This window comes from Podarcis gaigeae (assembly GCF_964106915.1).
Source record: "Podarcis gaigeae genome assembly, chromosome: 12".
Classification (NCBI taxonomy): domain Eukaryota; kingdom Metazoa; phylum Chordata; class Lepidosauria; order Squamata; family Lacertidae; genus Podarcis; species Podarcis gaigeae.
The window spans coordinates 23,352,796-23,376,728 of NC_139688.1; the positions used below are offsets into that span (position 1 = coordinate 23,352,796).

At 38.5% G+C, this 23,933-nt stretch overlaps 1 protein-coding gene across 10 annotated transcripts in view; it reads right to left on the minus strand.

Annotated features, from left to right (window-relative positions):
- The window catches only part of MLLT10 (MLLT10 histone lysine methyltransferase DOT1L cofactor), a 101,567-nt gene that overhangs the window by 50,558 nt on the left and 27,076 nt on the right, over positions 1 to 23,933 (minus strand). For 3 of the 10 annotated variants that reach the window (XM_083704698.1, XM_083704696.1, XM_083704702.1), the window contains 3 exons: positions 23,370 to 23,463; positions 17,066 to 17,161; positions 2,218 to 2,313 (listed from right to left, as the gene is read on the minus strand). In XM_083704698.1, coding sequence (XP_083560824.1) covers positions 2,218 to 2,313; positions 17,066 to 17,161; positions 23,370 to 23,463 — 286 coding nt within the window. Of the gene's footprint in view, positions 1 to 2,217; positions 2,314 to 16,443; positions 16,476 to 17,065; positions 17,162 to 23,369; positions 23,464 to 23,933 lie in introns of all 10 variants that reach the window. The other 7 variants (XM_083704699.1, XM_083704701.1, XM_083704705.1 and 4 more) reach the window with 4 other exon arrangements.

Genomic DNA, 23,933 nt, shown 5'->3' on the forward strand with positions numbered 1-23,933 from the left:
CTAATAACTGCCACAGTGCTGAGCTACCCCATAAGCCCAAATATCTTTGCTTGATTCTATTTTTCTCTCTCTATGGTGTCAAATACCAAACACTACTTCTGATTTTTAATTTGTGTTTTTTTTGCTGCTGCTGCTGCTAATATACTATAGTATATTAAAAGAGAAACCATCAGCTGTATGTAGAACTGAAGAAAATAGTGCCATTTTATTAAACATTACCAAGGTACTTGTAAAACAGTGGAGTGTTTGAGAGTCTCTGAATTGGCTATTATCTCTCCAGAAACATTTTTTAACCAATTGGTAGGGAGAAATGCAAAGAACACGCAACTGTGTAAGTGCATTCACATTTGAATACTGGAATCCCATCTACATAAATTATAGAACTGTCATCCAGCAAGAGATTCTAAAACTTAGGAATTTTCAGTTACAAAAGGAAGGTCAGTGTTGGAACTTGCTGCTTTGACATGAGGAATGCTAGGTCTTTCTTTCTAAAAGGACAAGGCCATGAGGAGAGAAAATACTGGTGATTAAGATAGTCAGGTGACTGCATTACAGACTAGCATTACAGACTAGTTTGATGAACACTTATGAAAAAGTGGGAGAAATAGTATCCAATGTTTTAATCTATTTTCTCTACACCACTTGAGAGAGAAGTATCTGAATCTTCCCCTTGGGTATCATTAGGAAACACTCATATGAGTATAATTTCCAGTTATACTTCTGCTTATATTACAGATTTGTACAAACAACATGGTGTTGGAAACAGAAAGCTAACTCCACAGCCATGAAATCTAGAAACACATTTTGTGAACAGAAACATAAATTTAAGCCTACTACCTACATAAGAAACCTTCAAATGATAGGAGCTCCATATGACCTAAAGCACCAAAGGAAAGAAATCTCTTAATGTTCCTTTTATATGTAAGTCACATAACTTGCATAGAAACAAGATCCTCAGGTGAGAGATATGAACACATTTTGACATACAAAACAATGCCCAAATGCCAAGATTTCTCCTGATTCTCTTGCAAAGATTTTATTTTTAAAAAATCTGGAAGCAAAAAATTATTTTAGATATCATCTTTGCATAAAGACCACTAGGTTATGGAGACAGTACTGTACACTTCTTCTAGCAAAGAAGGGGTGGGTACGATAACCAAAATGATACTTAGCCTACTGGATAAAATGACTGCCAAAGCGGAAGGTGTGTTACGAAGTCACATAAGTAGACTAAGGACAGGAACGCTACAGCATCAAAAATGTAGCCCAGAAATGCAGTGATTTGAGTCCAATAATCTGTGAGTTGTATCCAGTAAACCAATTAACATTCATTTCAGTGGGTCTATTCTTAACAGAAATTAGTTGGAAAACTCCCAATGACTTTTGGGGTTGAGACCATACTTCCTACTCTCCTTCCTTTCTTTTTGCTGTAGAGGTGTCTAGAACACCCATCTGGTTATTTTTGTGTGAGATCAGTTTGAGTTATTGCAGCCTGAGAATGTGGGCAGGAAGGTTGCAAGGGTCAAGCCAAAAACAGGTTATCTTGTCCCTTGCCCAACATGGCCTGTGAGATCTAGTCAGCAGGGACTGACTGGGTGGGTTTCACAAGGCAGTTAATGCCTAGGGAGACAGTGGTGTCTGCTGCCTCCTCCCTCGGATGGATTTACTGCCCAACACTTACTCTTTCTCTGATACTGCATAATTGAACCAGCTAATTACTTGGAAATATTGTTTCATGTATTTTAACTGATTCAATTGTGGAGGTTTCAACAGACTATGCTGTACCATACATGTACTGTACTATATATATATGGTACTCCAGGGTTTGTTAAACCAGAATTTCCTCTAACATCCAAACCATGATACTTACTGGAAAACTATAGTTTAAACTCTGATTACAAATGAGAATATGAAACATTTAAAATAATTGAGGTTATTCTACTATATTTATTTATGTAAGCAGCAGAGTACTTTAGCGGAACAGTAATATAGAATCAATGATATCTCATTTTGTAGAAAAGATGTACATTTCAAAAATCAAGTTTGTTATATTACAAATATCTAATAGCACAGCTGTTTGATCAGAAGGATTGCTAGACATCAATAGGGGGTTCTTTGTGATAAGCAATTTAGCAACAGCAGAATTCCTCACTCCATAAAACATACACCAAGAATATAAATGTCATTCTAAAGAAGATGTAGGAAAAGCTCACTTACTTTCTCTGTAGTTACTGTTAGAGAAGGAACCAGAGACGGTGAGGATTCTGATTGCTTCTTGTGTTTTTGTTTATGTTTATCCTTTTCTTTATATTTCTAACAAAGCATGAAAGCAAAATAAAATGCAACATCAGGTTTATGCAAAATGATTTTTTTGTCATTTAAATTGTGTTAATATGAGCTGCTACTAAAAATTAATAAAGGGTTGTATCCAACAGAAGTCATCTCATTCACATAAAGACTTCTGCAATGGAACCTGACCTCCCCTCTCCTCCGTGTTCCCAGCACACACAGACACACCCCAAAAATTGCTCTGGAGAGTTGTGGGGAAACTCCAGAAGATATCTGGGCCAGGGGAGGAGGGGGGGGGAGTTCTTGCACCAACAAGACAACTCTGTTGGATACAGCCCTCAGTGTTTCTGATGTATAAGAAACTATTAATGTTTTATTGTAGTGTAATAAATACAAAGTAGTATTGTTAATAAAGAAGGTATAAAAAATTTAATGTTGTCCATTTCTCCTAAAAACATGGTTTTACATCACATCATAAAACAGATATCCAAACATCTTTTGCTTGGCTTGCTAGCCATCTTTCGTTTGTGGTTGCCACCATCCACCCAGCTCCAACTTCTCTAGCATGTTCAGAGCACTTGGGAGAGGGTCAATAGTTTATTCTACCTCCTGCAGGTCTTCAGAGAATGCAAGCAGCAGCATGGATATCACTTCTTCCCCAATGCTTGTAGTTAGGAAGTGGGGAAGTGGGATGTGTCTGTTTTCTTTCACTATGATTTTACAGAGGGAAACAAAACGAAACACCCTCTTCATATTTGCAGAGAATCCACTTGCCAGAGGGATGGTACTTGTCACTGGCAAAATGAGCATTTTGGCATAATCTGCCCTTATAAATTTTGCATTTATATACTTTTTGAGCAATTTTTGCTGGAAAGGCAATAAATTATATCATTCAATAAAGTATCTGAAAAACATGGACATAGGAATGCAATCTTTTTTTAAGGTTCTGGATGAAATCCTTCTAAAAAAAAATTGCTGTTGAAATGTACAAGTTTAATAATCAAAATATCATTCAACCAATAAGAGTGACCACAAAACTTCAGCAGCTCTTACAACCAAAATAAAAAACCAACAATATATATATGCACATATAAACTATATTTGTTCCAACAATTTTCATTTGGAGTTTTCATCATTTCTGTGCCTCTCCCTCACTTCCAAGCCAATCTCCACTGCAGATGGCATGCAGCAGCCACCTAGGAGTAATATAAATGCTGAGTTTTCCCACTTTTTCTTTCCCTCCCTTAGCAGAGCACATCTTGTGCAAAAGAGCTAAGGAAGGGGGCGGGTGTCAGTCATTACTTGTTTTCCCACCTGGGCAAGAGTGAGTGAGAAGTGGGTGAAGAAGGCATCACAGGGAGTATGATAGCTTTTCCATCCTCAGCTCTTCTTGTCTGGAGGTCAGGGGCACCAAGTAGAAGGTGAAGCAGCAGCCCCAAGCAAGAGATGAGACGATAACCCTGTCTCTGCTGTTCCAGCAGCAACCAAACCACTCTGTCCCGTTATATCATTGCAAATGGTTCTTCCTTCCTCGGAAGGAATTCAATGAGCCACAAGACGGATGCCAGTACCATTAGCTACAGAAAACCCCCTCACTTGCTACTCTGCCCTCTGTCCCTCTACCAGATAGCCATCACCAGGAAACAGTGTAATAGTGGATGTATTAGAGGAGATAGAGATGGGTAGCTTTATTTAGAGGAAAGGCAGAGAGAGAATAATCTCAATTGGGCAATCTTGTTTTGATATATGAATGCCCCCTTCCCCCCCAAAAAAACAGGTAAATGAGCATAGTATCTGACAGAATTAACAGTAGCTGCAGAATGAAATCTAAATATTTATGCCTATGCTCTCTCATTTTTTGTATTTTTTTTTCTGTTGCTGTAAAAAACTTTTTAAAAATCATAGTCTTCCTTAGAAATATGCTTTTTTAAAAATGTACTTTTCTGTTTTCATATTTATTACATTCACATGTGTAATATTATTTACATACCATAGGCGTACTCTCAGGTAAATTCATGCAGCCTTAATTAATATTTTTAAAAACTGAGTTGCCGTCTTAAAAAATACTTTAAAAACTACTAATATTAATCACCAATCCAGACAGAATCAGCAAGCAGCACTTTCTTAAGCATAGTTAAGAGACCAGAACAAGTTTTCATAGAGTATATATTTTGTTGCTGCAGCCAAACAATTTCCTTCCAATTTCTTAATGATTGTTAAAGGATTGCCAGCATGATCTGCAGAAAGGCTAAAAGCATCTGTTGCTGTGCTACACTTTAGTAAAACATTGCAAATTATCATCAGTTATTTTTAAACAAACAGACTGCAGTGGTGCTATCCTATACACATTTACTCTGGAGTTGAACTCCATGATACTTAATTCTGAGTAGAGATTTATAGGATTGTACTGTTATACTGTTTGAAATCATTATTTTATTTAAAACTGAGGGAAAGCTTTACTTCCCCTTCTCTCTCCAAAAAACACATTGCCACCTACCATTTGGACATTAAAAAGTCATAGTAACTAATTAAAAATAAAGGTATTCGTTCTGCAAGCTCAGAGGAGTAAGATGTGATATATCTTTACTACATGCAGAAGAGTTGTGCCAACTGTGGAAACATTTATTGATAGAATTCAGTATCTGAACCAAATCGTGAACTGGATGCACTTTAATATAACCAGAAGAACTAGCTATGAAAGTAGGTAGTGCAGTGGGCAATGGTAATTCTATAAAAGAGCTATATTCAAAATAATATTTGGCAGATTGGCTTTCTTTTTGCTGAGAAAATAGTACATAAAGTACTACTAGAAAATGGCACAAATGTCTAGCTGAATGCTGAGGTACAAAGTATATAATGGACTGTAAACCTGCTTTCCTGATAAGGACAATGAAAACAATAAACAAATCAACATCAAGGGAATAATGCATGTTATAATATAAACACAATAACCCAAGATTACAACTACCCAATCTTGAAAACCTGAACATTACACAAGAATATGTTTTAAACATGGATGAATGAATTTTCACATTTATTTACAAATTCAGCAATAACATTTGTAAAGACAAGAAAACACCTTGGCATGGTCTATATGAATCTTTTAGTTTATTTAAAAGTGAAGTAAATACTCCCAATGCTGTATGCATTTGGCTGGCATGATATATTCCCATAGCTTATTCACCTCAAATTTAGAGAGGTGGGGAAGTGCCTTAGATTGGCTTCCTGCAAAATTACAGATCAAAAGTAAATACTTTCAAAAAAGCTCAAAGCAAAAGAAATGAAAAGTAAACTAGAGGACAGGCACAAGAGGGAGACACATTGAGCTGCTTCATGTGTAATGCCAAATCACATCTTGACAGTACATGAATGAGCTCTGTACTAAGGTACTTTGCTTCTTTGTTTGATCAAACCATAGTTTGCCATTACATCCAAACTGGCAAACTAGGACTGCAATCCTAATTGAAGTGGAATACTGTACACAATGGAGGATGGGCAGAGAGGGGAAGTGGATGGGCACAGGGCTTCTTCCCATAGCTCCAAAGCATGGAAAGAACTCATGATAAACTAAGAATTAGATATCAATTATCAGCTTCAGTGTTCAAGAATTCAAATTCCACCAGCATTAATTTAAGAAACACTAGAGGGAGAAATCTATTCATCTGCTCAAAACAATTTATGATTGTCCATATTATGCTTGATGCATAAACCGCTATCTCAACAGATCCTACCAATTTCAGCAATTCATATAGAAGCTGTATTTGAAGACACTGAGCACTCTTTTGGAACTAAAGAGAAAAGGCTATTAGAGACTTCTACTGACACTTTAGAATTAAAGAATGCCAGTTTTTAAGCTGGAAAAGAATTAGTGCAGGTAAACACAATCTATATGCGAGAATGCCAAACATTTGCAATTGCAATAATATACGACAAAAAGTATAATTATGTTAACACTTTCCATATACTCTGTTACACAAACCTTAAGTATCAGAAGATAAATTCCACCCCCAAAGTAACTAGAGAATCACATTTCCACAATCCTAATTGAAAGGAGATTTCAGTCTCCAGTATTATTCTTAAATATATATAGAACAGTAACTCTAAATATGGCAGTTATAGATGTTCAGGGCTGAGATATATGACTATTCCAAGGTCACCATATAAACTTCATAGTTGAATGTGGGTTTACACTTGGGTCTCCTCCGTGCCGGCTCAGCAGCACTCTAAGCACTACAGCACCCTGTCATGCAAACCTAGCTACACTTGATTTCAAAAAGTGTAGACACAGACACACAGTAATCACTTCCCATAGCTTGAAGCTACTCCATGATAAAAAAAGTTGTGTGCTAATTATCCAGCATACAGTTATACAAGTTCATAGGAGAAATTAAAATAGGATTTTCTTTCTCTCAAATACAGAGAATTGTTGCAGGCAGTGCTTTTTTTCTAGAAAAAGAGGCACCAGAACTCACCATAAATGCCTCCCTCGTTCTCTTATAATGGCAGTAGTGCCCACCTGAGAGATGCTGGTGAGTTCCAGTTGAAAAAAAGCTCTAGTTGCAGGTTTGGTTCAGACATTATTCTGATTGAGTATCAAACCATGTTTCAGTGATTAGAACACATCCTAGTTTGGTGTGCTCCTCATTACAGCTTCTCCCTCCCATGCATATTTCCCCTCCCTTTGTGGCAATTTAACCAGAGGAATTTCAAGGCTAAAGAAGCAATCAAAGGAGACCTATAATTTATGAGTTACTCTAGCTTTCTCTACCCAACATCTTATATCAGGATGTTGTAACTGGTATATAGTTACTACTGACCACCACTGGTTCTCAAACTAAACTATGGAAACTAGGCGTATATCCCGGTTTAATTTAGCATCATTTTATTTCTTGAGAGCAAACTTTTGTTAACAGTAGCTGTGGTTATGCTGGTTCAGATACCCCAATGAATCACAGTCATTGCTAAACAGCAAAAGGCAGTGAAAGAAGTAAATGAGTCCAAAGGGGAACAGGGAGTGGGGCGTGCAAGCCTGCAGAGCATTCCAAACCACCAAAGCACAATTTGGTAAATACAGTAACAGGATATCTGAATGCTGCAGTCTAGGCAAATGTTGCAAACTGTGATTTGCGGAGCCAAAACACTTAACTATGTTGCTACATCCAATGTAACAACCAAGTTACATAATAGCCAGTAGTAGTAGAAATAATAAATAATGGTTTTCTAGACATATATTCCAGAGGACTGGCTATGTTACTCGGTTGTAGCAAAATCAATTTCTGCCAGTACGCTTTTTTGTAGTACTGTATACTTTCTGTGACTAGACTTCATCATGTGCAGATTATATTGCAGTGATGTAACCTCAAAGTTAAGGGACGCGGGTGGCACTGTGGTCTAAACCACTGAGCATTGGGCTTGCTCATCAAAAGGTTGGCGGTTCAAATCCCCGCAATAGGGTGAGCTCCCGTTGCTCAGTCCCAGTTCCTGCCAACCTAGCAGTTCGAAAGCACGCCAAAAACTGCAAGTATATTAATAGGTACCGCTCCGGCGGGAAGGTAAATGGCGTTTCCATGTGCTGCTCTGGTTTCACCAGAAGCAGCTTAGTAATGCTGGCCACATGACCCGGAAAAACTGTCTGCGAAAGCGGACAAACATTGGCTCCCTCGACCTGTAAAGCGAGGTGAGCACCACAACCTGAGAGTCGTTTGTGACTGGACTTAACTGTCAGGGGTCCCTTTACCTTTACCTTTAACCTCAAAGTTGTGGAAACAACTGAAGCCACCGCAGGATTTCAATTGTTGTTGTTTAGTCGTTTAGTCATGTCTGACTCTTCGTGACCCCATGGACCAAAGAACGCTAGGCACTCCTGTCTTCCACTGCCTCCCACAGTTCGGTCAAACTCATGCTGGTAGCTTCGAAAACACTGTCCAACCACTGCCTTGCCGTGGCAAAGGGGCTTGAATAACTCAGAGAAGCTATGAGCTATGCCGTGCAGGGCCACCCAAGATGGACAGGTCATAGTGGAGAGTTTTGACCAAACGTGATCCACCTGGAGCAGGAACTGGCAAGCCACTCCAGTATCCCTGCCAAGAAAACTCCCTGGACAAAGACAACAGGATTTCAATAAGAAGGTGAAAAGTAATAGGTCAGGATTCACCTAACACACCCAGTCAGTGAAAGTCCTTCTCTGGCACACATGCACACAAAATTGGCTCTGGGGAGGTCAGGAGAACACCCAGAAGAGTGTGGGGACTGTTTGTAATAGCATGGCACTGAATTCCACCCATAGCCTTCTGATCAGGCTGTTGCAGCAGAAATGTGTTTCCTACAATCTCTTCCTATGGAAGGGCAAATTAATCAGAATCATCTCAAGGCTTATGAATTATGGGTCTCCAAAGATTATCTGCTCCAAAGATAAAATATAAAAACTACAGCTAGTTGTAGTGCTAGCAAAATGGGAGAGCATGATACTCAAGTGTCACTATCCCCAGATACTTCCCTTGGACTACGTGGAAGACAGGAATGTTGGCAAGTAGTTGTGTGAAAAGGGGGCTCTGGCAGCTCCTCCTCCTGTAATTCTTTCCCTAGGCCACTGCTCTACATACCATCCCTGCATAGACATATCAGCTGAAGCAGACTGAAAACAAACAAAATCAAGTAAGAAAACCCAAGCCACACATTCCAAAAATTCAGACATACATAATATCTCAATTTTTATTACAAATTAATATTGGAATGGCTCCTGGTTCTATCTTCATAATTCCCAACATAAATTTGAATAACTGAATACTTTGGGATGGAGGAGATAAGACTCACTCTTACTCTAAACATGTAGTGTCTTAGGGTAAAGCGTACATTAGATGTGCATTAAGTCATATGGAAAGTCCAGCACATAGTCAAAGGAAAAGTCACCAAGTTAACCTAAATGCAGACAGCTGAGTGCGAACCAAGAACATAACTGACCCACTGAGCCATTTCCAACTTAGATCAGCAGAGGAAAAGTCTGTAGACTGTGGCATAGGAAGAGACTTCTTTTCCAGCAGTGATGCCATAACCACTGCAGAGCTTTCATCTCCAACTTCAGTATGATGTGACTCCCAGCTGTGCTTTAAATGTCTGCTTGCCCTTACCTGCTCTCAGTAGAAGAACACTCAGGGGCAGCCCTGTCTTATAGTCAAAGGACAGGCTGTTGTTCTACAGTTCAATCAGTTTGTCACAAAGGTTACCATGAAGCTCACCCTGTGCTATCTTCCCAGTGTCCAGCAATCCTGCACGCTGCCTATATCTCATAGGACAGAACATCCAGGTTTTCCACCAACCTGAAAGGGTCACATGAACTCTCAAAAGGCCATCAGACTACAACTATTAAGTCTAGTTTATTTCCTACCAACTATTGGCTCATTACAGAATAACCATACTTAACTGGCTCAGAGAAGCATGTTATGGGGGTTTTGTCAAGCTTTTGAAAAACAGCAGTAGCAGTAAGCTGCTGTCTTGTTTCCATTTATAGTGTACAGCATATTTGAATTTGAGTAGAGGAAGTATGCCTCCTACCACAATGCAGCTCCCTCCTCTGCACGCAGCTGGCAGGCATAGAAAACCTTGTATGTGGTGGCATAAGGGTGGGAAACATAAAGTACAAGTAACCCCACAAATACAATCTATTCTGTGTGGCTCAGTTTTCCTTTCCAATGCTATGTAAGATCCCTTTCAAAGCACAGAACCCACAGAACTATGCAAGCCTAATTACACGGAGCCACAGTATTTTGAGAGCTATCTTAGAATAAGAAATGACACCAGAAAACATATTGGCCTAGCAAACATTTCAGCAGTTTCAGGCCTGGTAAATCTAATTTAAGACCAATAGAAAAGGAAACTATGGCAGTGAGTTGCCACATGCTGATTTGGGCTTCTTTTGGCAGCTTATGGACTTTGTGGTTCTGTGGGGAGATACCTTTTCTAACGATTCCAGGAGTCATACATTATTTTAGGCATTTGGAAGCATAAGGGGAAATTCCAAGCACACATTTTGGTTGCCTGGGAAAGATTATATTTAGTAACTTCTGTGGTCTTCAGATTGCTATAAAACAAAGTATTTTTTAAACACGATGCCAGAGAAGGCATTTTTAAGCTCTCTCTTTTGTAGACCGTCATTTAGTTTGGCTACGACTTCTCCCTTTGCAGTATGACTAGCTGACAAACACAATTTCATTTTTTTAAAATAATGTAAATTCACTTTACATCATTCCTTTATTTTTGATAATTGGAATTTTGGAGTTAGTAGATTTTTGTTTCTTTCAATAAAAATGTCAAACTATATTATAGTGTTAATTATCCATATCATGACATTTTAAATTTATCTTTAAAATTACAATAAGAATTAACCATGATATATGTTTGTATAACATGTACACAGTTCAACATGTCACAATTAAAAAGCACTCTCAAATATACCTTGGTAATATCCAGCTTGGCCAATGGAGTGCTGCACCAGTGACCTCTCCCCAGGGCACAAGCCTGGGGCTGTGTATATAGAGGTCCTGAGCTGCCCAGACGACAAGACCCCCCTCTTGGCCTTGCTGCTGTGTTCCAAAGGAAAGCAGAACAATATGTTTGGCTGCAGGAGTTGGCGGAAGGAGGCAAGGCAGTGGAGGTTTAGGATCAGAGTTTTCCTTCTCCTTGATGGGTTACCTTCCCAGGTTGATGAGCCCCATCTGCATTTCACTTCCCTCTATAGCACATGCATAAACCACCTTCTTGACCACTGGACCAACTACCGGTTTCATCCGCTTACTCAACCAGATCCCGTCATCGCATGCAGGGGAAGTCCTTGATCCACTGAGGGTTGAGACCAATCGGCAACCCTCACCTGGATTTAGCGAGCCAGTCAAATCCATTTCCCGGGGTATGGCCACTGTCACATGCTGGCAAGCTTCTAGGAGCCACAGGTGAGTGCTGGGTGGGGAACAAAGGTAGCCAAACTACTCCAGAAGGAGCACATGTCCCCCACCAGAGGTACCATGCCTCCTGTCACACCTGAAAAGTGCTCTAAGGATTTGGAAAGTGTAGCTGATGCAGAATGGTGTGGCAAGATTGCTTCCAGGTACATTTTACAAAGATCATGTCATTCCCTTTTTGTTTGATCTCATTGGCTCCCAATTTGTTTCCAGGAACAATTCACAGAAATAGTTATTATATGGGGCTTGGGCACCAAGTCCACCGTTCTGAATGGCTTGGTATACAGAGGTTATGCTTTAGTGGAAGGTGGGTGATGGCGTAGATGGAGCAAGACTCCCCAATTTGACCTATGGAAAAGCTTTTGGGCATGGCAGAATCCCAGATACAGTTTGTTCCTAGAGTCAGAGTAGGTTAGAGGAGGAAAGGAATCATGGAAAGAATATAAAGATCTATAGCTTCCCAGAGCTGTATCAATTGCATTAGTTGCTGTTCAGACCTAATCAATTCCCTCTCACTGAACCAACAGTACAGTTTATACCTTCTTAACACCATGCTCAACCAGTCATTTGCTTGTTGCAGCAGCCACCATACCCACAACCTGGGGGGGAGTTCCTCCCACTGCTACTGGAGATCCAACACTGCCAGATACCTTGTTGGCACCTTGGACCAAAATATAATGGATTCCATCACTGCCCTGCATACAGAAAAGTCAAGTATTGCAGATATTAAGAAGAAACAATTCAACAATGAATATACCACTTATCAAAGGATGTGCTCTTCTTTATAAGACTTCCCCCGCCCTCAAGAAAGCATTACAGCCTATTGCTGTGAACCTCCCTGAGAACTATGGATGAAGGGTGGTATACAAATTTAATAAAGTAAAATATCAATACTGCAATAAATAAATACGATGATTTGAAAAAGCAAACTTCTAGCAAATGTCAATAGCAAAAACATATATGGCATGACCCCTAAATTAGATATTCAGATGTTTATTATGATCAACAGGTCAAAAAGACAAAATACAAAATTGCAGCCTCATTGAAACAAACTGTTTAAAACCTGACAGTCTAAGAACAAGAAATATGACGTCATTCCGATATTTTGCCACCTGCTCTGTAATAAGATCAACTAGGAAGCTGTCATATAAAAGGATATACAATACATTCTCTAAGCTCCTGATAAAAACTACAGTAAAAGAACACATAAGACTGTTTCGGTCTTTGTGTGGTTACATGGACAGCCTCTATCTTTAAATGAAAGCTCTCTAGCAATTCTGCCATCTAAACTCTTTGAAGAATTAATATTAAAATGGTCCAATAAAATACTCTTCTGTACTGAGGCATTGGTATTGACACACCATTATTAGAAGCAGATGAAGCCAGGGCCAATGACGTACAGTAGATGTTCCCCTAGCTAATAGATGTAGCTCTTGCCCGCCTGTATATTTATACTCTATTCAACTACTAATTCCAGTGAGAGCAGAAAACAGGAGAAAAACCAGCAGCAGTTTTTTCCACTTAACTCGCTTTTCCAGAAAGACACAAAGCAGCACCTGACAGACCAGAGAGTTGGAAGAGGTAAAGGAGCAAATTTGAAACCAATAATGAATTGAGTATGTCCATGCCAAGCTACTTAATGAGCTAAAACTGACTTCCAAATTAAAAGCAGCACCAGCAACACATTTAGGTATAGTTCTAAGAAAGGAAGACTGAATTCCTTCCAAAGAAAAGTTGAGTCCTGGAAACAAGATTGAGGCTCCAAACAAAATCTGGGTCACAACTTTTTGCAGCCTACATGCATAGGGTTGCTGGAACAAATTTACTTCCTTTTGTGTAGAAAAATCCAATTAATGTTATTATTGTATGCTTTGCTTTGACCTTTGCTAATTTGTCCTGCACTTCCTAACTGGTAGATTCATGAAACCAGATCCCAAGATACTTATCCATACCCATGGCCAAAGTCTACTTGGCCTTCCCTTTTGGAAAGACCATTAACTTTTGACTTCTCATAGTTAATATTTGTTTCAATAACAATCTGTAATAATTTGCAAGTCATCTAAGTCCCAAGTGGGTTTGCAAGGTTAAAACAGCATAATCTGCATATAATAAAATGTAAACAGCTGAATTATACACATTGGACCATAAATTTCACTTAAAACTCTTAAGAACAAGCATCCATTAAAAAAACAACCCCAAAAACAACAGCTATGAGATGAGAGCAAATCAGCTATGATACTACCATTAATTATAATAAAGAATAAACGGTGACCCAAATGTAAATAGCCATCCCTATAAAGCCAGCTAGTTCATCAATCAATGAAAGAAATTGACACAACAAATCTATATGCGCAGTTTCACAGACAAAAGGGAGACCAAGAGGACTTCAAAAGTATCTCCATTCCCCTGCCCAGAAAACCCCAGCATCAAAACGTCACTTCAGCATACAAAGACTTACCCAAAACATAGCATCAACTGTTGGTTAGGCTCTTTCCCCTTCTAAAGGCACCAATTTTCTAGCCAGTGGAATGTAACAGGGAGATCTTAAGTCCTACTGTAAATCCTTAAAGGACTTTCTGGCACATCTAACACAAGGTATTTGCTACTGGACAATGAATTCTTCATTCTATCTGCAGCATCAATATTTTATTCAGTGCAATACAAAGAGAAGCATTTCACAGCAACAAAGTTTTAAATAAAGAAAAAAATGTTTTGGTTGGTTGCTCTTTCAGTCAGTTTTATTTTGTTCACATACTGCATGTTGTCTTCACACAGTGCAGATCGGCTTGGCAGCTCTTCCAAAGAGCTGGAAATGCTTGTTAAACAAGTGTAGCAAGGAGTTCCCCACCCACGTTTTCATTATGACTTGAAGAAGGATACACACTAAAATGAATAGTTCATTAATGTCTGCTCCTCCACTGCAACACAGCATAGGCTTTTAACTGTAAAACGTGTCTCTCATGTTTGCAATTATGGAAGAATCATGACATTTTCAAAACTTAAATTCATCTATCAAGGGATTTTGAAAATTTTGTAAACCGAAATTAAATAAAACAGATTTCTTTGCAATTGCTACTATTAAGAACAAATTGTTTACTTTAAAAACTGAGCTCTCAGGCTATAATCATTTAAAATGGTTTAGAAACTACCCAACAGACAAGCAGGCTCCAGCAATGTTCTATACAAGGGGACCTGCAAGAACATTTGGCAGTCTGCAGTGCTTCTGTTAAGGGCTCCAACCAGCCAGCTATGCCCTTTTCCAGGATATTCTATATCCAATTCCTCTCCATCCCCCATTTTGCATTACTCCTCCTCCTCCTCCTCAAAAAGGCACTCTTCTGTGACCACTGAGCATACTTAACTGGCAATTGGCTCCTTTTGGATTCCCCCATATGCATGGATAATGCCACAAGGAACTACACTCCAGGAATGAACTCCCTATTAGGTTCTATTATTCTAATGCTGCTAGCTTTAGTAACATAATATTAAAATATCCATACATCAATTTAAAATACAACTGAGTATCACGAATACCCCCCTCCCTGCAAAAGTGGAAAAAACTGATTAGTAGTCAATAACTTGGTGTGACAAACGCACAAGTATATTCAAACTGCTCAGAAAGGTGGGGGGAATGTAATTAGAATCCCAAGATAAAAGCTTCTTCATATTATGTATGGCCTAGAGACATGGTGAGGGAGGCAAAATCAAGAGCCTTGGTCAATAATCTTGAGAAAGCCTCTAATTGTTGGCCTTCTACCCACTTATAAGATAGAAATGTCAACACACAGCTACTATGCCTCTTTCTGCATCATTAGGATAATTAGGGTTATCTATGGCTGGGAGCCAAAGAGCCCTTGTGCGTATCTAAGGCACTTGCACACATGTACAGAGAAGCTGTTGATTTTAAGGGCAATCCTAACCATAAGAAATAAATTATATTGAACTCAATGGAGGTTACTCCCGTTGGGATTAGGATTACAGCCTAAATATTTGAGAAGAGAGTTTCCACTGTGCAAATTTCTCCAATTCAACCGGTGTGTCTCGTTCTCAGGCTGGCCTACACACAGGCCCTTTGTATTTCTTGCTCTGAATCTGAAGGAAACAGTTTTGGGTTGTTGAATGGGGAGGAGGAAGGATTGTATTATTTTGTTTTAGTGTGTTGACTCATTGTTTGCAGTTTTTATTCTGAGTAGAGGTCTCAAAAGTTGGAAGTGGCCCAGGCCTCTCTAGACCTCTGAGAAGAACTGTCCAGAAGTACTTATGAAAGAGGAGTTTATTATGCCAGTCACTTTCCCTCCTCTGACTCAGAGAACTCCAACTCAGAAGTCTTAACAGAACCACAGACTCTCCCAATCTGTCAAGGCAGGCTGGTTGTGGCACCTTGTCTCACTTAAGGTGAAACTAATAACTCAGATAGAGCTGCAACTTCTATTAGGTCTGAAAATCTGCCATGCTCAGACAGCATTTAATCTCTACTGTTATGGAGTCTCTAACCTGAGTTTTGCATTGAGTTATCCAGGGTGCCAATGAATCTTGAAACCCTTGCATTGCCATAACCCAGAGACTTTACCCTGCCTTGACTTCTTACTCTGGTGGCCTACCTGTACTCTCAAAGCTATTGCCTGGAACAGAACTGGCACCCTCACTTTCACTATGTCTGTCTGCAGAAACATACTACTTGTTAGTTGCAGATTGGATTAAAGTGAATCTAATTTAAAAGTATGTTAGCCACATTCTTTTCCACTATAGGATTGTTCTACCTACAACAAATCTATGGACAGCTTATCACTCTTCATGCACTACAGAAGTCATATTTATGACTGATACAACTTGAAACTACTCAGATTGACTGGAATTTAATAGATTTATTTATTTGCTAATTACATTTTATGAAATACAATTTCAGGATTGTGCCCCATCCCACATCACCAGCAAGAAGCTGAGCCGACTTCAATGTATACCTTCCTGAATCCTAGCAAATATGGCTAAGTTGGAAAAGCAGAGCCGTTTCCCCAACAAAATAGTTCACAAAACAAGGTAACACTGAACATAGGCTTGGAATATCCAGACAGAGTCTACTCTCCTCTTATGGAGGTTTGAGTTAAATCTGCTGCTTTAGTTCTATGCAATGGAAAACAAATAACTTAAAGCAATTATAAATTTGGTATTGTGAGCCAAAAATTTGCAAGTATTCACTTACCAACACTGAATCAACCTTCTTCCCTAAACTATCTAAAATCAAAGTATAAGAAGAACAAGTCAACAGGGATGCAATTAGTCTTTAGTGATTTATTTTTTACAATTTACTGAGATTACAAATTTCCATATGAATGATAATAGCATCTTGTATGTAATTACAATGCAGAAAATATTGCAAGTACCACCGAAAGATCAGCCAACAACTTCTAACTAGCTTTCTTCAACAGAAGTGAAATGGGTACATGAAAGATTGCAATAAGAAGATATGCAGAAACTGATATTTTTAAGAACTGGTATGCTACTCGTATAGTCAAATGAAAACCAGCTTCACTATTATATGACAAAATCTATAATAAAATCAATTACATGCAAGAAACCCTACTCTAATCCCCTTTCCCCGCAACTTGAAACAAGGACACTGGTAGAATGAAATGTAAGGAACAAAAAGGAGAGTTCCTCCACTAGGTCTTGTTATTGCTGAATCAACATGCACACAGTATTAATATAGTTGTTTCCCATACTGAAGAAACCAAACATCCTCATACATTTAATGATTACTGATTAAACATTTCGAAGGTGCTAACACAATAAAAGCAGATGTGTTATGTAACAGATCCACTTACTTTTTTCTCTTTCTCATGGTGCTTATCCTGAGAGTGAGAGGAAGAATCACTTAAACTTTGATCATATGACCTATTAGATGCCCGTTTGCTCTTTTTCTAAAAAGAGAAAATATATATACATACATATATATATATATTCATGAAATGAATATACGTAAAAGCCATCTACACCATGTCTGACAAGCACCTTATCAATCAAAACACAAATTCATAACTCCAGAGCTAACCAAAACACTCATAATCTAAACAAAGCTGTTCTGAGGAGTATGAAAAGACAAGAATAAAAAGCCTGCTATCTTCACTGCCACTATTTGTAAAGGTACCTTTAATAAAGTCAGTATCATAAGATTAAAAGCATTATTTTGCTGAATTTGCATATATTAAGACATGCTTATGTGAGGCATGAATAAACAGCACCTTAAATAAACAGCACCTATTAGTAGTTCCTAGCCTAAAGAATTAGCAACTTCTACTCATTTGCTCATTGAAGCTGACAGTTAAACAGCTAAAGAGTAGCTGCTTCAGAATCAACCCATTTCAGAATCAACAGTATTTCTAGGTAATCATACCTTTAAAAAAGTAGCAATATTTAAAGAGTCAATCCAAGTATTAAAACATGTCCCAAGAAGCAGAATTTATATTAGACTTGTATTTTTTTATTATCTATGCAGTATTTATTTGCATAGTGCTTAAAAATAACAAATTAATACTTCAACAACTGTAGCCTCAATAATCCTCAGTATAATTCTGGCACATTACTTACTTGGTACTTTTATAGTGCTGAAGAAAGTAATGCACAATTACTTTCACGACTCATAACACGACTTTCTGCCGTGCATGAATTTTATTGTTTCAAGGTATCATCATGTCACTGACTGGAGAAAAGTAGGGATTTATAAAATACTGCAGAACAGCAGGTGTTTAAATATATTAATTGAGAGTTCATGGGGAAAGCTGTGTCTTTCATTATTAGAAGCCCAACCACTTAAAAAGCCCCATTCTGTACTTTTTCAGGCATCATTCCATAACAAGGAAAGCCACAGAAATTTGAAAAGTTGCAATGAGTCTACAGCAACTACTGATCTATACAGAGGTTATGAGAGCTACAAGTGCAAAGATGTCTGAGGCTGATAGTGCTGCTAAGAAATGAAGTTTTACACCTAATAGATCACTTGGTCTGGATGGCGTTCACTTGCGAGTTCTCAAAGAACTCAAATGTGAAATTGTTGATATTCTAACAAAAATATATAACTTGTCCCTGAGAACTAGAAAGCAGCCAGTGTACAACCAATTTCTAAAAAGGGATCTGGGAGAATCCTGGAAATTACAGGCCAAATAGCTTAACGTTTATCCCAAGAAAAATGGTGGAAAGAATTGTCAAAGATAAAATAATGAAGCAAATAGAAGAACAAGCCTTGCTGAAGAAAAGGCAACCTGGCTTCTGCAACGGCAAGTCCTGTCTTACTAACCTATTACGGGTCTTTGTGAGAGATAGTAAGCATACAGATAATGTGTACATGGACTCTAAAAAAACTCTGACTCCTGACCAAGCTTAACAGTCATGGAATAAAAGGAGAGGTCCTCTTGTGCATCAGGAATAAATGGCAGTTGTAGAAAGTGGAGGCCCCTGGGATCAGTATTGGGACCTGTGCCTCTTTATTTGTTCATAAACAATTTAGAATTAGGAGTGAGCAGTGATGTTTGCTGATAATACAAAATTGTTCAGGGATATTAAAACAAACTGAGTGAATAGGCAGAAAAATGGCAATAGTAATTCAATGTAAACAAGTATAAAGTTTTGCATGTTGGTAAAAAAGAAATCTTACACACACACACACACACACACACATACACACACACACACGATCCTGAGGTCTGAGCTGGCAGCAAGTGACCAGGAAAGAGACCTTGAGATTATAATGAATAGCTCAATTAAAATGTTGACCTGGTGGGCAACAGCTGTGAAAACTGCAAATTCCATACTAGGGATCATTAGGAAAGGAATGGAAAATAAAACTGCCAATATCATACTGCTGTTATACAAATCTATGGTATGACCATGTTTGGAATACTGTGTACAGTTCTGGTTGCTTCACTTCAAAAAGTGTATTCAAGAGTTAGAAAAGTTTCAGAAAACTGTGACCAAAAGGATCAAGGGGTTGGAAAAACTCCCCTATGAGGAAGTTGCAACATTTTGGACTTTTTAAATCATAGGAAAGGTGAGAAAGAGGTGACATGATAGAAATTTATAAAATTATGAGTGGCATGGAGGAAATGGAAAAAAGGTTTTTCTCCCTCTTTCATAACACTAACACTAAACACATTACACTAAAACCTGTAGCCATCCAACACAAAAACGTGTAGCATTCCAATGAATGTTGGAAATTTTGGGACAGTTAAAAGAAAGTGCAATGCATAGTTAAACTATGGAACTTACTTCCACAGTAAGCAGAGATGGCCACCAACTTGGATGGCTTTAAAAGAGGAGTAGACAAATTAATGAACAATACAGCTTTCAGTGGCTAGTAGTCATGATGACAATAGTCAGAGGCAGCCATGCTTCTGAATACTAGCTTCTGGAAATGACAGCAGAGGAGTGCGCTCTTGTGTTCAGGTCCTGTTTGCAGGCAGCCCATACGCATCTGGCTGGACTAGACGGGTCTCTGCCTTGATCCAACATATTCTCAAAGAGAATAGGTGGTTGTACTTTCATGCCCCTGGATCTGCATGACAGCTGCTCATCAGATATCATGTTTGCATAGGAGTCTATGTGCATAAAGTCTAACACAAGTCAGCCCTATGTACCACAAAACTGAAATTTACAAGTTGCACATTTTAGGTTGTGGCTGTGTACACCAAAATGCAAACAAAACATCCAATATTTGACTGCTGAGTGGGCTGGGGACAGAAAGGGCCCAATCCCCTTACTATACACAAAACTTTTAAAAATGCACATATTACATCAGAAGCCATACTGTCAGCTCCACTACATGATCTCAGACATGCAGGTTTATAGTGTCTTGGCTGTGCCATTAGTAAACTGTGAGATATTAACATCAGTACTCATTTTACATAGCTAACCTTATTTTTCTGTCAATGCAAGTACAGTAGTCAAATGCAAACAACTGAATCAGTGGAGTTATTCCTGCTTATGATGTGGAATTTGAAACATTAACTCCACTTTGATCAGAGATCCTTATAAAATATTAAGGCTGTCAGGGAGGAGAAAAGAACAGAATAAAATCCTAATCCCTAGTACTAGTGTTCAAGTAAAGCCAAGTAGCCAAGGCAACTCCAGTTATAGTTGTTTCTAGCATTTACTGATAGCAGAATAAACAGTCCTCCTGCTGATACTAGCGCTATAGGGAGGCAAGCAATACTAAGCTGCCATTCCAGTCCAGAAGACATGAAGATATCTATGAGCAAAACAATGAAATGCAAGCAAGATGACTAAATCCACATGGCAAAGCATGGAAAAATCCAGGAAAAGAAAGTGGGAAGTCAGGAGGATTTACAGTAGCAGCAAGTGAAGATCAGAAGGGAAAGGAAAGGAAATTTTGCAGAACTTAAGTGTGTCCTGGGAAGGGGAGGGACTGAGCAAGGATAAATATCAGGCATCCTACTGGGAGTCCATTGCCTGTGAGATCTGAGAAATACCAAATTCAGGTCTAACACTTTAATATGCTAGAGTGGGGAAAACCTGTATACACAGCAGAATCCTCACTAGTCAGCTCTTAAGTATATATAGCTTATGAATAAGTTAAATCAGATTAATTCCACATCTCTGGATCACATTCTGCATCTACAACACTTGCTTATCTTGAATCCCAAAGGAATCGGAATCTAGCATTTAAATAATAATAATAATAATAATAATAATAATAATAATAATAATAATTTATTATTTATACCATCTGGCTGAGTTTCCCCAGCCACTCTGGGCGGCTCCCAATCAAATGTTAAAAACAGTACAGCATTAAATATTAAAAACTTCCCTGAACAGGGTTGCCTTCAGATGTCTTTTAAAGATAGGATAGCTGCTTATTTCCTTCACATCTGAAGGGAGGGTGTTCCACAGGATGGGCGCCACTACCGAGAAGGCCCTCTGTCTGGTTCCCTGTAACCTATGATTTAGGTTGTAACCTTTACAACATAATCATAGGTTGTAAAGCACAACTTTTGGTGAACAACCTGCAGGTGCTGAGGAGTATCTGTTTCAGGATCACTTGCAGCTGTTATTCTATATCAGGGTGGGGAAGCAGTGGCCTTCAGGCCAAATCAGCCCCAACATGGGACCAAATTTGGCCCACAAGGCACTTTCCCCCAAACCATGCCCACCTGCCCACACCTGATGTCAGGTGTCATGCAGGTAGAGAGATGTAGCAGCAATAGAACAATCTGGAGCCTTAATCTACACCCTCAGAGTACAGATAGAACAGAAACTGACAATAAGCACAGAAACTAATGGGAGCTGTTCAGAAATACTCAAATGTCACTTGAAATCCTACACAGAAAAATAATTTTAGGAGAAGGACAAAATATATAAATTAGGAAGCTCAGAATTGGAAGAGAATATAGCTATATTTGCTGCATCAGAAACCTAGGAGAATACTGAAAAGTCAACAGCATGTGATTATCCTCACATACAATTTTTAAAGAAATGGCATTAGTTAACTGAATAAATTAGAAAACTTCGAACATAAAGTTTATCCCCAAAATCCAAGTAAAAATAATAACATATGGCTATTGCTCTAATAGTGACTGACAGCATAAATCCTATGCATGTCAGTTCAGAAGCAAGTCTCACTGAATTCAGTTAGACTTACTCCCATTTAGGCTTGTAAAATAGGCTAAATTACAAAAAGGTTGTCAGGGATGCAAGCTAAGGTTGGAAATATTATAACAGGAGACTCCATGAAATTTCTCAGGGGGTGGGGGAATCGTATAACAATAGGCACAAATTTTCTAGAGACAATAAATGACTCCAGATGGGATGGTCAATCATGGAACTCACCAAAAAGAAAATTTATGTATTTAATCCCAAAAGGTGAATAGGATCTGGCAGAAGATGCAAACAATGAACACAATACAATCATGCTTAAATATAGTGAATATGAAAAAATGACCAGAAATTCACTCAGTCATATTAAACTGTAAAATGGGGAATTAACATTAATATTATGATTATTATTAGGTAAAAGTAAGCTAAAACATACATAGTTGGGAGAGCCAAAACACTTCAAGAAGCTTGGAAATTATTTTAAACTTCTTTAATAATAGCTACAATAGGTGAAAAAAGGCACCAATAAATCTGAAAAGATGCAAGGGTAGTTAAATAGCAGTATCAAGAAAAGGGGTCCTTTGCACCAGTAGCCCCCCACTTGTTGAATTCAGTTTCTAGAGAGGTCTGCCTCACACCTCCTCTGGTAGGTTTTTCCTCCCCACCTGAAAGGCCTTCTGATTTTCCCAGGCCTTTGAACAATGTGTTTTGAATATTATTTAATTCAGTGAACTTTTATTCTACTGTTTCAAATTGTGAATTTATTTATTTGCTCTCTGTTTCAATTGACTGTTCAGATTTTATTGCTGTGTTTTTATTGTACTTTTATTGTAACATGTATTTTTATGTTCAAAGCAGCACATATAGTTTTTGTTTTAGGGTGGCACATAAACAATGCAAATAATAAAGAATGCTATAAAAGTCAAGAATTTTTCTTTCAAAAATTGCAGGGCTTGCCTGAATTGAAACATAGTGAGAGACACAAGAAAAAGTGCTCTGACAAACCAAATGTACATCAAACAAGCCAGAAAAAAAGAATTGCTATTTTAAAAAATATTAGTTTAAATAAGAGCAAGAGAATCAAGAAGCCAGCAAGTTGCTATTATTATGTTAGCTAAAAAGGAACCTTACTATCTATAGGGAACAGAGATCAGTGCATGGCTATTACCATCATGTTCAGAGTTGGGGCTTCCCAGAGATATCTGGGATGGTGGGGGGCACTGCTGCAAGAATGATGGACTGGATGACTGTCTGATTTAGTTAGGAAGCTTTTTCTTTATAAAGCAAAGTACACATCTAGTATTAAAATGTGGGTGTTCCTCAGGCTATTCCCATAACAAAGATTAGACTCACTATGAAATAAAACTGGAAAGTCAAAATTGTCATTCACTAATTTTTTTTAAATGACCAGAAGATTTTAGTCACTATTTAGTAAAAGCAACACCTTGTTAGTGGTCAATTGTTAAGTGTACATGTCATTAGTAAAATACGATATTTGAAACACTAAATTCAACAGATTCTTACCAGCTTACTGAAATGGTATTTACAGTAGCCACAATACTGTACGTTATCTGCACCATTTCCTTCTTCTTCACAAAGAAGTCCTGCAAACTGTGCACTGAGAAGAAGTAAAAGAGAGGAAGAAATCAGATACTGAAGATGGAAAATGTAACTGCTCAACAAAATATTTAGGAGAGGAATCCCAAAGTTGTCAGGGGGAGGGATCTATGATAGAGAGAATGCCATTGCCTAAGCTCTCCCAGCTTGGGCTGGTGAAGGTGGAAGTCAGGAGCTGGGAGGCAGAAGTTCCACTCCCCTCCTTTCAGCCTTCGAAATTTCCCCCCTCCCATTGACATTAATGTGAAGGGAAATAAGTAATGAAAGGGGAAATAGTTTTCCTCCCTTTCTGTTGGCATGTCTGGACAACAATGGGGTCTGGAATCAAGTGGATGCAATGCTTTCCCCAATATGTCCCAGAAGGCCTGTTTCTCTACCATCCTCAGAACACTGCTGGTAGTAGAATGACAGCAACAGAACTTATGCCACCATACTAGGGAGGCCTGTGCCCACAGACCTCCATCTCCACAG